At 40.9% G+C, this 17,241-nt stretch overlaps 1 protein-coding gene across 1 annotated transcript in view; it reads right to left on the bottom strand.

The window, feature by feature from the left end:
* The window catches only part of RALGAPA1 (Ral GTPase activating protein catalytic subunit alpha 1), a 139,879-nt gene that overhangs the window by 105,416 nt on the left and 17,222 nt on the right, over nt 1-17,241 (bottom strand). The window contains 6 exon segments of the mRNA XM_075753973.1: nt 243-380; nt 876-1,064; nt 3,264-3,503; nt 3,862-4,070; nt 12,607-12,745; nt 15,597-15,712. Coding sequence (XP_075610088.1) covers nt 243-380; nt 876-1,064; nt 3,264-3,503; nt 3,862-4,070; nt 12,607-12,745; nt 15,597-15,712 — 1,031 coding nt within the window.

The raw sequence follows: 17,241 nt of genomic DNA, 5'->3' as shown, positions 1-17,241 counted from the left end.
TCCAATGCTTGTGTATACATTGTCCTACTTAAGGTCAATAAAGATACAGTGAATACTGTCATTATTCTAACACTACTTATTGTCATAATTTTAAAATCTAAAATAATTTTTAAACTTCAGAGATGCTTTGAAGGAGCATGGGATTCCCTTGCAGGAGTATTGCATTATATTCCACTCTTTATTTACTGATAACAAGAACTTTATTACTGGGATGAAAATTAGATATCAAGTCTATTTCATACCTGCAATACTGACTGCATTCCAGCTCGTACATTTTGCTCTTCAGTATCAATTTCGGACATTTTATGCAAAGTGTCTTCATAACAGCCATTTCTTGACCAGTTTGTATTTCTAACATGACTGGAGTTCATCCCTTTTTCCTGAAAAATATTTTTTCTTAAAAACCCATAGATTTGCAGACAAGTCCTTTGGTTTTATATTAAAGGAAAAATGATATAATAGATATTAAATAATAAACAATGGTAGACAGATGTTTAAGATGCATCTTAAAGACACAACTATATTTTAAGAAGTTTGTAGCAATTATTTTAAACTATCTGGATGAAACAACTACTGTTTTCCTCATCCTGTTATTTGTATATAATTTTTACACAGCTGAAGGTTGGCATACTGTATAATCCACATCTTGAGAACAGTTCATAAAACTGTATGAGAGTTTAAATTGAACTAACCACATTAAAAATCTAGAGATAATGGCTCAAATTGGTAGCCCATTCATGCACTGTTTAATTACCATTAATTTTCCCCAACAGATGCTCTGACATCAAATTAAACCACATATAATCTGTTAAGGAGGTCACTTCTCTGTCTACTAGGTTATCAAAAAGGTCAAGTATTAACCAACAATATTTTACCTCTTCTCTTTCTTTTGCTTTCTCTGATGAATTGTGGTCAACATTTTCATCACAATCAGCAGTTGTGCACTGCATTATTTCTTCAGGTTCTTTCATAAATAAAGGCTTGTCTTCTTGCTGAATCCATTCCTGATACACCTTTACCACTTTCCTCATGGCAGCTGCTTCACATATCGGCAACAGAAATGCCTGTGAGTAGAAAAAGAAACAAAGAAAAAAACCAGTTACAATACTTGAAATCAAATTGGGCTTTATAATGTACAGGCTCTAAGGGATAAGGGGGAAAAATATAGCCACTGTAGGATCTTAACAAAAAAATTACTTCTAAATCTGTTTGTTCACTTTCTTCATCTGTGAACTGAAAATATGAAAACAGTATTTTAAGAAGAAAACTTGTCAAGAAAGTACTCCGAAAACTTCACTGCCAAATAAAGAGATATGAAATTCCATACAAGCACATGTACTCAACACCTAGCCTGCTGAAATTAAGACCCAAACACTCATCAAAAGTATGCAAAATGAATGAGCAGAACTTTCTATTACATCACCTTCCATTCAGAGGATTTGGAAGAGTAGAGTTAAATCAGTTCTAAATTACTAAAAAAAATGCAAGTGATATACATTACTGGTAGCCATATATCTTATTTATAGCTAAATGATATTTTACAAACAGTATCCGTAAAACAAAGGAGTCCCTGAAAAGACTTCAGAACTATTGTTTCCAAAAGATGTGCATTTGAGTCAGTGTGATGGCTGATCAGTGCCCTCTTCAGGAGCTTTTCTGTATCTGCTGTGCTGGTAACAACCAGTCACAGATCAGAAACTTTTAACATTAGTCAGGTTTTAACTAACTATAAATACATTTACCACAGACCATGATGTCCTAATTGTATTAAAAAAGAGATAAACTACACTACCCAGGTTTTTTTGAGTCCACGGTGTGAATGTTGAAAACTCATGGCCCATGTCTTTAAGGAGTGCCCACTTGACACAAGTAGTATGTTTTCTCTCTGGAAATGCATATTTTATACCAGTATCACACTGGAAAGAATTTTGCTGTGCATTACGGAATTCAACTGACAAGTTCATTAGTCATACACTATCACTCATCAAGTCTAACAGTCTTCTGCAAGCCCGTATACATTTTTTGGTACCCTGGAGTCTAACATGCCTAAAACTTTTTCTCTACAGCCAATCTTGCCTCCATTCAGTACAACTGAAACCTCCTCCTAATGCCCTAATGTTTTAGAACCATTACAAACACCTGGCATATTAGAAATGAACTTACTCTGAAAACTACTGGCTAAACGATGACTTAAATGAGATCTCATGACCACACACAAAATCCAAATAATCTACATAACTCATCGAGCACCTCGTGAAAAGAATGAAGAAAATTGCCTTTGCTGTCCCTTTCACTGAGGAGGGCAGTCTCTAAACAGACCATCAACAATTTAGACTCTGTATGTCTCAGACTCTGTAAACCCCTGAGCAGCAGCTGAATTCAGGTAACTCCGTGATCTCCTTCAGTAAAGTGTCCAAGCTTTGATGTGGATAAGCTCCTGACATTTATCTGCCTCATTTGAAAATATCCATTTCATCCAGATATACCGGAGTTTTAAAATGTTTAGTTTTCTGTTGTTTAAAACAACAAGTGTAATGCACTGCAATTGAAACAGTGTATTTTTCCTTACTATTATTCAGAAAAATCTCTTTGTCTTTTGATCTAGAGCATGGGGTGTAAAGAAAGTCTATCTTGTTCTATTGTCCCATATTGAACTCAAAGTTACGTATTTTCACGTTATAAATAAAGACTCCATATTCTAGCATATGTTCTCAGTTTAAATTTGTTTAATGGTTTCCAGCTGAGAAACGCTATTCTGAGTATGTTCAGCTAACATTTCTGGTTGCAGCAAAGTCAGGAGCAGAAGCTGTTACCTACTATAGCCATCTGTCCCACTCTTCTGATGAAGACTATCAAGGTAAGGACATTCGATTGCTCCTAAAACAGCCCTTTAACAGCTGCAGACTCCCACAGGAGGCTAATTTTAATATGCTTGGTTGTGAGCTCTAATAGCTACAGGGTTGATGTATGAAAAGATCAAACATTTCTGTCTATGAGGAACAGTAAGTCCAAGTTAAATGTTGTCAAACTGGTTATTAAAGAAATAAAATGAGAAAAATCAGGAACTGGGGATATTCTATACAGAAAATATTCCAGAGTTTTAACTTTTCGATTCTTACACCTTAAAGACAAGATGACAAAAACCCCCTGTATATTTACATTATGTTCTGCTTAGCAAATGCTCTTGGAAAAAAAAAAACATGACATAATGATCATTTATAATATAATAATCAAGATGCTTGCATTATAAAGAGGGTTTTTACCTGGCGAAAAATCTCAGTTAGAAAATTAACGTTGCTTCTTTTAGAAGAAAAGACTTTCCGGACAATTTCAATATCAGTTAAATGCTCTTCATCAATACTGCAAAGGCTGGAAGAACTTGGTTCTCTCTCTGTTAGAGTACTTGTATTAGAATGAGATTGTTCTGGTTCCGTGTTTCTATCCTGCTTATCAGTACTGTCATTTTTGCTGTCCTCCCTTGAAGCCATGCTAGCAGCTGCTCTCTGAAACAAAAATTAAATAATATTCCAGGGCTCATTTTTAGTACAACAACTAAGCAGTACAATTCAAGTTATCACATACAGCATAATTTAAAACAGTACAAAGAATTCAGGAAAAAAAAAATAGGATTAACTGCATTTCAAGACTTCTCATGTCTATTTGATTAAAACCAAAATAGCATAATTTGAAAAAAAAAAGTATAAAAAATCCTTCTAAAGTGAATTCATAAGCAGAAAATCTGTTTAGAAATTCCTTTTTAGAATTCTTCATTAGTTATAATTATCAGAGGAGTGCACACTGCTGACAACAATTAAGACAAAAACATGAAAACAAACATTTTTTTTGTATATTTGGTTTTACCTGAATATTCTTTGGCACATTTTCACCTTCCATCCCAGGAATATGAGGTCCTGCATGAGGTTTTTGCTCAAGCCAGAAAGACACCAACCATCGAATGACAATAACACGAGCCTTAATAAAAGGTTCCTTTGTGCAATATATTGCCTCATTGGTTTCAGCATCTTTCTTAACCATTACGTAGTGTGGCTTTGGTCTCATTTGTGGTATATCTGTAAGGAAACATATCACCTTAAAAATATTTCAAGATAAACTTCAGCAAATTCACAACTTTTCATTGAAAAGTACAAAGGAGTTTTAAGTAGCAAAATAACTGTTAACTAAACTAGAATATGGCCTATACAAGAAAATTATTTTCACATAGAATTAAGATATTGCCAAATTTCTTGATTTTTAAGAAGTGTTTATAGTTAAGTTTCTAAGCAACAATTTATGTAACTCGTATCATTTTACACCCTTTTAAGAATCCTGTATGTCACTTATCTCCTATTACCAAACCTACTGGGAAAAGCGGGTGCAGTTCAAATGCAAGGGATCACCACACTTCCTAATGCATCCCTAGAAAGACCTCTATGTTGGTCTGCAGCAATCCACAATAAAGCAATATAATTAGCCACAAAGGTCATCAGTTCTTTACTAATACAGATCCCAACATGCAATAATGGCTACAACGACAGCGCTTAAATTCCAAACTGTATTCTACCAGCAGCTACAATAAACACAGCCTCTTCTGGCCCTGCAATAGGTGAAGGATGAATAGAACAGAGAGAAATCCTGCTCCAAAGTCACGCGAGTTTCACAGGTTCATCTAATACCACATCTGCACTACCTAACTTTGCTGCCAGAGCAAGGGCACATGCATCTTCCCATGACTGCTGAAAGATGATGCTATGGCAATAGTTTCTGTACTGGCTTGCAGGGAATGTAATGAATGAATGATGCCCAGCAGCATGCCAACTGGCAGGAACTGTGGTTATTTGGGGTCTATAACCTACAATTCTATTTTCTCCATCCCATGTTCTACATGATGGTTTAGAACTGGTTAGCTCTTCTGGTTCTCTACTGCACTAGGGACAAAGGTGCTGACACTGTCATCAGTATTCCTCAATCTGCTTCAGAAAAAAGGGACAGTCCTTAATAATTCAATGTGGATGGAATTGACATGTGAGGTAAAAACATTACAAAGATTGGGGTGGGAGAACACCACACATGGACAGACAGTTTTTGAATTGTGCATAACACACATTTCTGTGGGGACAAATATCAACAGCCCACTTCAACTCCAGCCATGTATCAGCCATCTCAACACTGCAAAATTTCATTTCTGGGTTTCACAACCCAAGACAGGGTGCAGAACAGTTCTGCAATAGCAATCATCAATCTGAAGCTGCTACGAAACTTTCAGGTGCAAATGACATTTCTCTGTAAGTGGTGTGCCAACTCTACTCCTACTTCTAGAAGATAAAGTACAAGATACGCTCCAATACAAAAAGCAGATGAAAATTTGTCTGAGGACTGATTATGACATATGCTGTCAGAACATACCCTGCTACTGGTGTTTCAGTATCATGATTTTCATCTGGTGACAGCACACAGAAAAGGAAAAAAAAAAAAGAAAGAAAAGAAAAAAAGGAAGAGGCATGGACAATGGTGGTGCTATCCAGATATGGAGAGTGACAGATTAGATAGAGATGGTATTTCAGCACTGCTTCAACTCTTCTATAGCTTGTGGTACATGAGTAAGAGATAGGTGCCATGGTTTTACAGGTCAGAAGGCAGTTCAAAGATACTAATGGTGGCAGTCAAAGTAGTCATGCTGAAGAATATAAAGTTGTTCCCTGACTATATCTTCCTAATGCAAGGTCAAGAGTTGTTTGAAGGGATCCAGCATAACTTCTGCCAGGTTATGGTATCACATATCCAGGAGGAACAAGTCTGGATAGCAGCAAAGAAATAATCAACTACTATCTAAGCAATTAACTTCTGACAGCCATATACACTTTAAAAGCTTTTGAAGTAAATACAGTCTCCCTGCCAGATTGCTGTGAAGGTTTCCTTGTTAATGTTATAAATACACAACATCCACCACCACCACCAAAGATATCCAAGCTGGTATATCTCAGTGTCATTTCAACAGCCACAAAAAAAAGTAGTGATAAACTCATCATGATGCTGCTAAACCGAGGAACGTTTCCAGAACAGACTTTAAAGTTACATTCACTATTTTTAATGGAAGCATTACTTTTAGAGGAAAAAACTACATGACTCTTGCATACCATCCACCTAGTAAGAAACAAATGCAAGGAATACTTTGTAAATAGCTTACAAAGATTTTATTTACTACAAATAAAAACCAGTACACTGTTTTTGTTGTTTCCACTTTGTGGAAAGCAGCAGGTTAGTATGAACATTGAAAACTAAGATATCTTAAACAGAAGCACGTATAACAGCACAATCAGTGAAAAAAGGAAGTGAATACTGGTAGCACAGGATTTAAAGATGCAAAAAATCAGTTCTCTCTGGTATCTATTAGCATTCAGCAGGGCATGAAGGCTGCAATACTGGCAGTATTTTCAAGAGGGTAAGACATGCATTAAACATGTCTTTGCAGCACACTGTTTCCTTCTGTAGTTTCATGATATCTTCTCAGAACATCCTCTCTCCTTGTGCCCTCTCAACTGCATTACGTGCTGCAGCTGCTTCTCAAATGTATCCTCCTTCAGTCATTTCTTGTATGTGCACATTTCTGTCCATCTTGGAAATAGGTGTCAAGGCTCCAGATAAGGACACTGACATAAAATCAAAGCAAAATAGAAGATTGACTCAATTAGATTGACTCAAATAGTACAAGCGGAAATTTTTTGTTCCCCCCAGCTTTCCATTTTTGCTTTCTGGTTTGGGCTTTCCCCACCTCCCCACTCTTCCTCCTCTAGGAACTTGATACAAGCTGGTGCCAAAAAGGGTAGGAAGCTGTAGGCAGTGGAAGACATACACAGGGTAGAAAATGAAAAGGCTAGCAAAACCAGTTACAATGGTGGACACTTGTAGTTTTGGCCATGCTTACTTTTTAAGGCAATAAAGAGTTCAAAAGGAACTTGAGCAAGGATATGGATGACAGTCAAGCTACTCCAGAGGTAGCACCTAGGCCCAAAAGGCCAATGCCTCGGGTCGTGACCACCCCAACAAAGAAGAAAAGGAGAGCTATAGTCGTAGGGGACTCCCTTCTGAAGGGTACAGAGGGCCCGATATGCAGGGCAGACCCTCCTCTCAGAGAAGTCTGCTGCCTCCTCAGGGCCTGTGTCAAGGACATCGCTAGGAAACTCCCCAGCCTGGTACAGCCCTCTATTACCCACTGCTGCTCCTCCACGTGGGTGGGGATGAAGCAGAGACACGTACCACAAAAGTCATCAAAAGGGACTTCAGGCTCTTAGGACAGTCACTGAAGGATTCGGGGGCGCAGGTAATATTCTCCTCTCTCCTTCCAGTTAAGGGCAGCAATGTTGGGTGGAACAGGTGGACACAGTCCATAAATGCACGGCTCCGTGGGTGGTGTCAACACCACAACTTTGGGTTCTTTGACAACGGGGTGGCCTACACAGCACCAGGCCTGATGAACCCTGATGGGATTCATCTCTCTCAAAGGGGGAAGAGGATCTTTGCCCAGGAACTAGCGGGGCTCATCGACAGAGCTTTAAACTAGGCTCGAAGGGGGAGAGGGATAACATCAGGCTTGCCTGCAGCATGTTGTGGGATGATGTGCCCAGGTTGGAGGGATGGGGCACTGGCGAGGGCCCTCAGCCTAGTGCTCAGAGACGTGCTGGATGCACTACAGCACACTCAAAGCCTAGAGGAGACGAGCCGGGGGCTCTGGATGCAACGGGAACCAACAGGGTAACACTGGGAGAATACATCAAAAGAATTCCAGCCACCCCAGCTAATAAGTCAGCCTCATTGGGGGCACAACTGAAATGCCTCTACACGAACACATGGGGCATGGGGAATAAACAAGAGGAGCTGGAGACGTGTGTGTGCCTGCAAGGCTATGACCTTATTGGCATTGCGGAGACGTGGTGGGATAGCTCTTATGACTGGAGTGTTGGGATGGAAGGGTACAGACTCGTTAGGAAGGACAGGCAGGGCAGATGAGGAGGGCGTGTCACCCTCTATGTCAATGACCAGCTGGAGTGCATGGAGCTCCACCTGGGGATGGATGAGGAGCTGACCAAGAGCCTATGGGTCAGGATTAAAGGGAGCACTGGGGCAGGGGACATCATAGTGGGGGTCTGCTACAGGCCACCTGACCAGGGGGACCGAGCAATTGAAGCCCTCTATAGGGAGACAGGAGCAGCCTCACGCTCACAAGCCCTGGTCCTTATGGGGGACTTCAACCACCCTGACATCTGCTGGAGGGACAACGCAGCTGAGCGCAAGCAATCCAGGAAGTTCCTGGAATGTGTCAATGACAACTTTCTCCTCCAAGTGATAGAGGAGCCCACAAGGAGAGGTGCCATGCTGGACCTTATTCTCACCAATAAGGAGGGCCTGGTAGGGGATGTCAAGCTCAAGGGCAGCCTTGGCTGCAGTGACCACAAAATGGTGGAATTCAGGATCCTCAGGGCAGCGAGGAGGGCGCACAGCAAGCTCACTACCCTGGACTTCAGGAGAGCAGACTTTGGCCTCCTCAGGGATCTGCTTGGTAGAATACCATGGGACAAAGCCCTGGAAGGAAGAGGGGCCCAAGACAGCTGGCTAATATTCAAGGGTCACCTCCTCCAAGCTCAGAAGCGATGCATCCCAAGAAAGAGGAAGTCAAGCAAAACCACCAAGAGGCCCCTGTGGATGAACAAAGAGCTCCTGGGCAAAGTTGAACAACAAAAAGGAAGCGTACAGAGGGTGGAAGCAAGGGCAGGTAGCCTGGTAAGAATGCAGAGAAACTGTCCAAGCAGCCAGGGCTCAGGTTAGGAAAGCCAAAGCCCTGATAGAAATTAGTCTGGCCAGGGGTGTCAAGGACAACAAGAAAAGCTTCTGTAGGTATGTTAGTGAGAAAAGGAGGACGAGGGAATATGTGGGTCCCCTCCGGAATGAAATGGGTGACCTGGTTACCCAGGATATGGAGAAGGCTGAGGTACTCAACGACTTCTTTGCCTCAGTCTTCACTGGCAAATGCTTGAGCCACACTGCCCAGGTCGCAGAAGGCAGGGACTGGGAGAATGCAGAACTGCCCACTGTAGGAGAAGATCAGGTTCAAGAATATCTACGGAACCTGAAGCTGCACAAGTCCACGGGACCTGATGAGTTGCGTGCGCAGGCCTTGAGGGAACTGGCAGATGAAGTGGCCAGGCCACTGGCCATCATATTTGAGAAGTCCTGGCAGTCCGGCGAAGTTCCCGCCAACTGGAAGAGGGGGAACATAAGCCCCATTTTTAAGAAGGGTAAAAAGGAAGATCCAGGGAACTACAGGCCGGTCAGTCTCACCTCTGTGCCTGGCAAGATTATGGAGCAGACCCTCCTGGAGACTATGCTCAGGCACATGGAAGGTAAGGAGGTGATTGGTGACAGCCAACACGGCTTCACTAGGGGCAAATCGTGCCTGACAAATTTGGTGGCCTTCTACGATGGGGTGACAGCATCGGTGGATAAGGGAAGAGCAGCTGACGTCATCTACCTGGACTTGTGCAAGGCATTTGACGCTGTCCCACATGACATCCTTGTCTCTAAATTGGAAAGACATGGATTCGATGGATGGACGGACCACGTGGTGGGTAAGGAATTGGCTGGATGGTCGCACTCAAAGAGTTGTGGTCCATGGCTCAATGTCCAAGTGGAGAACGGTGACGAGTGGCGTCCCTCAGGGGTCGGTACTGGGACTGGCACTGTTCAACATCTTTGTCAGCAGCAAGTTTGCCGATGACACCAAGCTGTGTGGCGTGGTCGACACGCTGGAGGGAAGGGATGCCATCCAGAGGGACCTTGACAGGCTGGAGAGGTGGGCCCGTGCGAACCGCATGAAGTTCAACAAGGCCAAGTGCAAGGTCCTGCACGTGGGTCAGCTCGATCCCAAGCACGACTATAGGCTGGGCGAGGAATGGATTGAAAGCAGCCCCGAGGAGAAGGACTTGTGGGTATTGATTGATGAGAAGCTCAACATGAGCCAGCAGCGTGCGCTTGCAGCCCAGAAAGCCAACCGTGTCCTGGGCTGCCTCAAAAGAGGTGTGACCAGCAGGTCGAGGGAGGTGATTCTGCCCCTCTACTCCGCTCTTGTGAGACCCCACCTGGAGTACTGCGTCCAGCTCTGGGGGCCCCAGTACAGGAGAGACAGTGAGCTGTTGGAGAGAGTCCAGAGGAGGGTCACGAAGCTGATCGGAGGGCTGGAGCACCTCTCCTACGAGGACAGGCTGAGAGAGTTGGGATTGTTCAGCCTGGAGAAAAGGCGGCTCCAAGGAGACCTAATTGTGGCTTACCAGTACCTGACAGGGCCTACAGGAAAGCTGGAGGGGGACTGTTTATCAGGGAGTGTAGTGACAGGACAAGCGGTAATGGGTTTAAGCTGAAGGAGGGTCGACTTAGATTAGATGTTAGAAAGAAATTCTTTACTGTGAGAGTGGTGAGGCACTGGAACAGGTTGCCTAGAGAGATTGTGGATGCCCCATCCCTGGAAGTGTTTAAGACCAGGTGGGTTGGAACTAGATGATCTTTAAGGTCCCTTCCAACCCAAACCATTCTATGATTCTGTGAATGAAGAGCTGCAGAGGGCTGTAGGACAGCCCACTTTAGATGAGCCCCTTCATTTACAGGGAAACAATAAATGGCTTGGAAATGGCACAGAAAGACACATTACCATGATGGCAGCAACAATGCCCCTAGAATCTCACTGCCATATCTGTTGTTCTTACTAGACAGTTTCTAAAGACTATCTTACAGTATCTAAACAGATGTTAAAAGACATTCAAACCAAACCAAACCAAACCAAACCAAACAAACAATCTCATGGGCTCTTCTAAGCCTGTAATAGTCAAGCCAGAATTTGGAGGAAGTACAATACTAGCTTCTTGTAACTGGAGTACTTGGTGCTTTTGACTGTAACCAACATACTTACCTGAAAATCTGCCTAAACAGAAAGAAAGAAAGAAAAAAGAAAAAAAGAAATCTCAATCCAATATACTATCTCCAGCAAAGCCCTGTATCAATCCTTCCTTACTAAAACTACTGTTTTGATTTGTACCTCATGACTTCTCCTAAATTAAACACTACACCAGCAGCATAAGAGCTGTTTTTAGTAGCAGGCTCAGTGCCCAAGTTTGCCCTTTTTTCTAGCTAAATGTTGTCAGTTTTGTTCAGAACAGGCACAGGATTGTTTTCAAATAGGGTGGGAGATGTATGCCAGAGAAGAACTACTTAGAGGAGAAAGGACTATTCTACTTACCAGTGTTTCTGTTGCTTTCATTACTGTATTCTTCCAAAAATCCTTGTCATTGTTGCTGACTTTGCATAGTGTAGGGCACTGACAGTAGTTTTGTAAATCTGTGCCCATTTCTTCTTCTTGTTCCCCATTGTCCTGTTCTTCACTAAGGCCTTGGGAGTTTCTTGTTTACAGTTCACAGAAAGAGAGTACTACAGTAACACTTCTATCGGAGACTCGATCAAGGTCTTCATAGAAAGAGAAAAGTATCATTTCCACATATCTTGTTTGGGGATGTCAAGCAGCAGTAGGCTTGCTTTCTCAGCACTGCTTGACAACCCTCTTATAGCTATTTTATCACTGAACCTCTTCAGTATCTTCAGACAACTCTTGTTCTACTGTTGCTTATGGCTGGATTTATACTGTTTCTCCTCCCCTAGATGAGGGGGTCCACTGTTTGTCCTTCCCAGGAGAACATGGCTTTGAAACATCCATCTCTGAAGAAAGCCACAATCCAAATACACGTACATGGACTGGCAGAAACTAACACCTTTTCAACAAACTTCCCTGACAGCTTAATTTTAGAATATGAAATTGTGTTTGCAGATCACTGCTAATCCTTGTGAGATGCTGCATCCACAAGTGAGAGGAGCAATGAGGTGTCCATATTATTCAACTAATGAAATGGCCCATGTACGCGGTACTTCTTTGCAAACAAGTCTTGAACTCTTACAACCTTGGCTTACAATCAACATGTGCACGAGTGCACGCAAACCTGAGCTAGCAAAAACCAAGATTTGCAAACAACGTTCTAGTTTAGAATAGGCTAAAACCTCTGAGCAAAACTCCAGTTAGGCTTGCTTAGCAAACAACTGAAATTCTGCTCTCTACATGGAAAGATACATTCTAGCACCATCAGCTCTAAAGACTGTGTTAAGCCTTAGCTACTTCTTCCTACCACAAGCTCTTGACAAAATACAATTTACGCAAAAACATAAGTACCTTTGCCCTGTCTGAACTAAGAGCAAGCACTGTATGATCCAAATACTATGATTCTGTACAGATAAAGCCAACATCCCCCAAAGAACAGCATACTAACACCATTTATCTCAGCAGTAGTAGCTTCTCTTCAGAGCACAACTTAAATCAACAACAGAGGTCACTTTAAATAACTGTTTTACAAGAACATTTATTTTACCTGAATCAGGTTAATATAGCAAGATTGACTCTAATGAAAGGGTCAGGTGCCTCCACAGAGAACTGAAAACCATGAACAGAAACCATAACATTCTTTCATAAGAAATACTTTTGGAAAATGTAATGATTTTATCAGCTGTGTTAACACTTACCAAGTATAGGGTTATACAAGCTGGTCTCCTTACAGATGTTTGGGAAAATAGAAGGTAAGTAGTATTTCTTAAAATTTGAGAATAAAAATGAAAATCCCTTTTCCTGGTTTTCCTTGTTCTTCCATTCTAAACTCTTAACCTTAAAAAAAGAAGTTAGATAAAGTAAACATCTAGAAGACAGAGATGACTGATGAAACGTCTTCTAAGCTATTTCTGTGGAACAAAATCACATCCATTTTAATCAACACTTTTAGAAAAAGAAGCAACAGAAACTAGCTAGGAAATGTCAAAGAAACAAAGACTGTTCTCTTCCAAAATGTTGCTTCAAAATGAACTTGAACACATCAAATACCAATAGAAATACGTCTGCTTTTATGGTCATCTTGCCAAGTCAGGGAGTAAACCCAAACTGATTGTTTTTAGTAAAACTAGTTTTATATTTCAAAATGTTTTATAAGAAAAGGACAACTATCCATGCTACTTTGAACATTTGTTTTGACAGTTTCTTTTAACACATTTAGAGTAACAAGTGTCCATATATTCATCATAATAGGTACTTGGATTCATTTGTGCAGTTGGCAATATGAAACAAATCTGTTAACAACAAGGAGCAGAAGATACAACTTTAAAGTTGAATTACACAAATCTACTTTCATTGATCATGAGTGCTAAGTCTTCCCCATTATGAAATGTTTTCCTACCAAAATACATAAGTTCTCCATAATAACAAACCCAACATGCAGTTTCCATGTCTGTCCTGGAGAATCCACCTGCCTGCAGAGCTGGGCAACCTGCCAAGTCTACCACAAACAAAATCGAGGAAGCTTTGCCTTTTCCTCCCCCCTCCCTTTTTTTTTTTCTTCCCTCCCCCCCCCTTCCTTATTCAAAGCCCACAGTTCTATTATGATCTATTTTCAGGGCAATGGGCCTTTAGTATGGAATATACATACGTATATAATTCATTCCCAATATAATTCAACAGAATGGGTGACTAATATGTAGAAATTAGTGACACAAAGTCCTTTAGCAGATCTTAATATCGAAGAAGTAACTATTCAGCTTGAAATTATCAGTGCCTCTAAAGCTTCAGCAAAAGACTTTAGCATTCACATAGTGAACAAATTCTGACAGCTGTCTCAATGACTTATCTAAATTTAAATATAATACTACCAATTTATTAGAGAGGGCAGTTGTCTTCAGTAATGTAAGGGGTATTTTTATTCAAAGTGAACAGTCATCATTAAGCTTACCCTACAAATCACAAGTAAGATGACCTCTATTCAAACTGGGAGATACTGGAAGCAACAAAAAGAGGTTGCAAATTATCCCAGCACTGCAAGTTCACAGTAAGATAGATAAAGGGAAGCCATGAAATGTTTCATTTTAACATTGGCCATATTTGTGCACTGTCCATCTTTTCTAGCACACCCTGCAAAAGTCTGAAGAAAAACTTATGGCTAGATACCCAACTGGGTTCTGCTGGACAAGTCTGACCCAGAAGGCAGTACCCTGGAATACCTACAGTATGTCATGCACTCAAGCAGTTTGCTGGGCATATGACAGCAGAGCAGGCTCCAAAGCAGCATGTGCTAACTGGCCAGCAAATCAATTACAGAAAATACAATAGCTAGGCCACAGTTTTTGATAGGAGCTCTTCCCATACCCTGTCCTAGGCATTTCAAGTACTGGCTGAGATCATGGAAATGTCAAAGTACAAAGGGAAGGACACAGTGTGCACTTGAGTTGCACACCGTGGACTAGATACTCATTCAAGTCTTCATTTTCTATGCACAGTTCAGCTCCACAATCTCCCTTTTAAGGTACCTTGGGATCTGCAAGATCTTATTACCTGGAGTTCACACAGCAACACCACTGAGTGTAATCTCAGCAGTGCAGCTACTTTCAAGGAGAATCTAACTAATAAGCTTTGTCAGATCTGAAGTATTCTGAATACATACTGTTTCCCATTGCTTCTCTTTTGAAGAGGTTCACTTGCTCAGCTGTAGCAGTAAACCCAAATTTTCTCTGTGCAGTGTACTGTACTATGCCTGAGCTTACAAGTCTCCTAAAATTAAAGTCCTAGAAAGTACAGTTAAGATACCAACAGGAGTCACGGCACTTTCCCTGCAAGATCTGGATAGTAAACATCTTGTTGAGCAGAAAAAAAAAAAAAAGAAAAAAAGAAAAAAAAGGGAAAAAAAAAGGGAAACACACACCAAACAAAAAAACCCCCCAAGCTCTTGCTAGAAAGCCATAATCTCCATGTCACACTGTAAACACCCTGAAGCATTTCCACTAACCAGGAGTAGCTCAGTGCATTTCTACTAATGAATGGACGGGCTGTATGGTTAATCTACTGCAACAGCAGAAGTTCCAGAAAGATAGCTGGAAGAAAAGTATGACCCTACGTGCAGACACTGGCAGTCCCAGTCTTACAAAACCTTCAGCCTGACATCCTATTTCTGTTTGCTTTTGCCAGCTAGCCCAAGTATAAACCTAGGAAAAAGGTCAGCAAAAGTTTGGGACTCGTTAAAAGCTCGTATCACAAAAATCCAATGCCTTCAGTTCGAAGTTTCCTCTCAGTCTGAAAAGCAAAGTCCCTGACCACCACAAAACCCACATCATAAGAGAGAGCCCAGTTGATCCTTCTGCTGCTTGAATGCAACAGAGTGGGGAGAAGGAGGTGAATATGGGATGGGAGCTGGAGTCAGCACTGCTGAAAATGACTGACAAGTCTTGTTTTTTCTCCATGCTGCAATCTGATGCAAGACCCCGTGGTAACAGACCTATGAATTTTCACACAGAAGACAAGTGAAAATTTTCTAGGAGAATTTGCTCTTTATAAAGGACGCCTGAGGGAGGGGCAAGGGGGAGGAATCTTTAAAACATTTTCATATACATTTGCAGTGTTACTAGTAAATGTCTTCTTGTAATGGACAAACAGGTGTTCATTGATTCATATTTGTTTGCTTGAAAACTACAGAACGTACCTGAATTACTATGTATTTCAAAAGTGCTTCTAAGAAATAGCTCGTTAAATCTTCTTGTCCTTTATCCCCTGATTGTGGAGGAACAAGTGGAGTGATTTCCTCTATAGTCACTTGAGCTATTTAAAATAAAGAAACAAAGAAGTACATCTCATATTTAGACCACTTCTCATGCATAAATACCTACTAAGTTATGAAAGTAGAAATGTACTGGGGTAAGCAGAGACAGTTACAGGCAAAACAAACCACCCGTACATTAATGAAAATTAGGAAGTTTTAGCTAATAAATCACCATAGAACTAATTTCTTACAAATATAAAACCAGCAGATAAATAAGTTCTCCCTGCTTGCCAAGACCAAATTTTTCCAAGAGGTGTAATCCATTTCTTTTGGAATTTATGCAAACAATAGTGTAACATTTGTATTGCACAAATGCCAAATCTTTATTTGCATCTCTCACAATTTTCTTCATTTAGCAGTTGATCCATTACATTTGTGATAAGTTTTACTAGCTCTATCCTTCCTTTGCCTCTACAGTGAAGCTATTCAGAGTTTATTTTTCTCTTGTTCCTGTAGATGTTTGCATTTCACTCTTTGCGCTCTGCATTTCTATGCTGCCTACATCCCCTTTAGATTTGTTCCTCCTTTCCTGCTGTAGAGACAGAACACAAGATAACTCCAAAACAGGGCATAAAGTATATAGCAAACTTTTTTCTGCAGAGCTACCCTGCCATAAAATTCACCTGCTAAGTTTCAGTAAATTTAATTACCAGTCAAGGAGACACTGCTTGCTTCTACAAGCAATACTTGTGTCAGCTCTACAACATTGGGTGGAGGTGGAAAAAAGGCAACGGCACTTAACGTTCAGAGGAAAAAGTGGTTAGCTTCTTATTCACATTTACGTGAATGCACAGTTTGCCCTTATGACTCCATCCAATTGCAATTCATTAATAAATGAGCTTCAAATCCTACTAACAGGAATAAATTGAGTTAAGAGGCAAGAGGCTCCCCAAAGTAACCAGTATCTGATACTTAGTGCTAGAGTGAGCAAAGGAAAAATGGTCATAATATTAATCTAAAGAGAAAAGTGTCGCTCTATTGATTAAAGATAATGATCTTCACATTAAAAAAAAAAAATCTAGAAAGTATAAAAAGCTTATCTCAGAATGCTCAAGCTTTTCCAGTGATGGAGACCTTTTTGACCTCAGGTTTCACAATTTACAAGGTCCAATTCTTTTGGAAGATTCTGAGCCACGGGAGTACCACAGCTTTAATTGTCTGGTCACAGACACAGTAGTAAGATCAACCATTTGGCTTTACATGCTGCCCTAACAATCTCTCATTCTCTTGAAGGCCATACCAGAAACTGCTTTGCATAGCTTGGTCTCTAGAGTATGGCCAGAGTCAGTGCAAATGTTCAACACAAGTGGAATCCACCTGTGCAAGTTTGCAGTAGATGCAGCATCTGCTTGCAATTCTTAAGAAGAACTACATAAAATTGGTCAGTTTATTTTCACCCGCTACATGTTAAGCTACTATAGCCAACTTAAAAAAAAAAAAAAAAAACACAAAACCAAAAAACAAACCACACCACAAAACCAAAAAAACCCTGAACAACAACAACAAAGACCAAGTTACTATTGGAAGA

Source organism: Balearica regulorum, chromosome 5 (genome assembly GCF_011004875.1).
Source record: "Balearica regulorum gibbericeps isolate bBalReg1 chromosome 5, bBalReg1.pri, whole genome shotgun sequence".
NCBI classification, from domain to species: domain Eukaryota; kingdom Metazoa; phylum Chordata; class Aves; order Gruiformes; family Gruidae; genus Balearica; species Balearica regulorum.
Note: the sequence above shows the minus strand (reverse complement) of the source record. Positions and strands in the feature narration are given on the sequence as shown.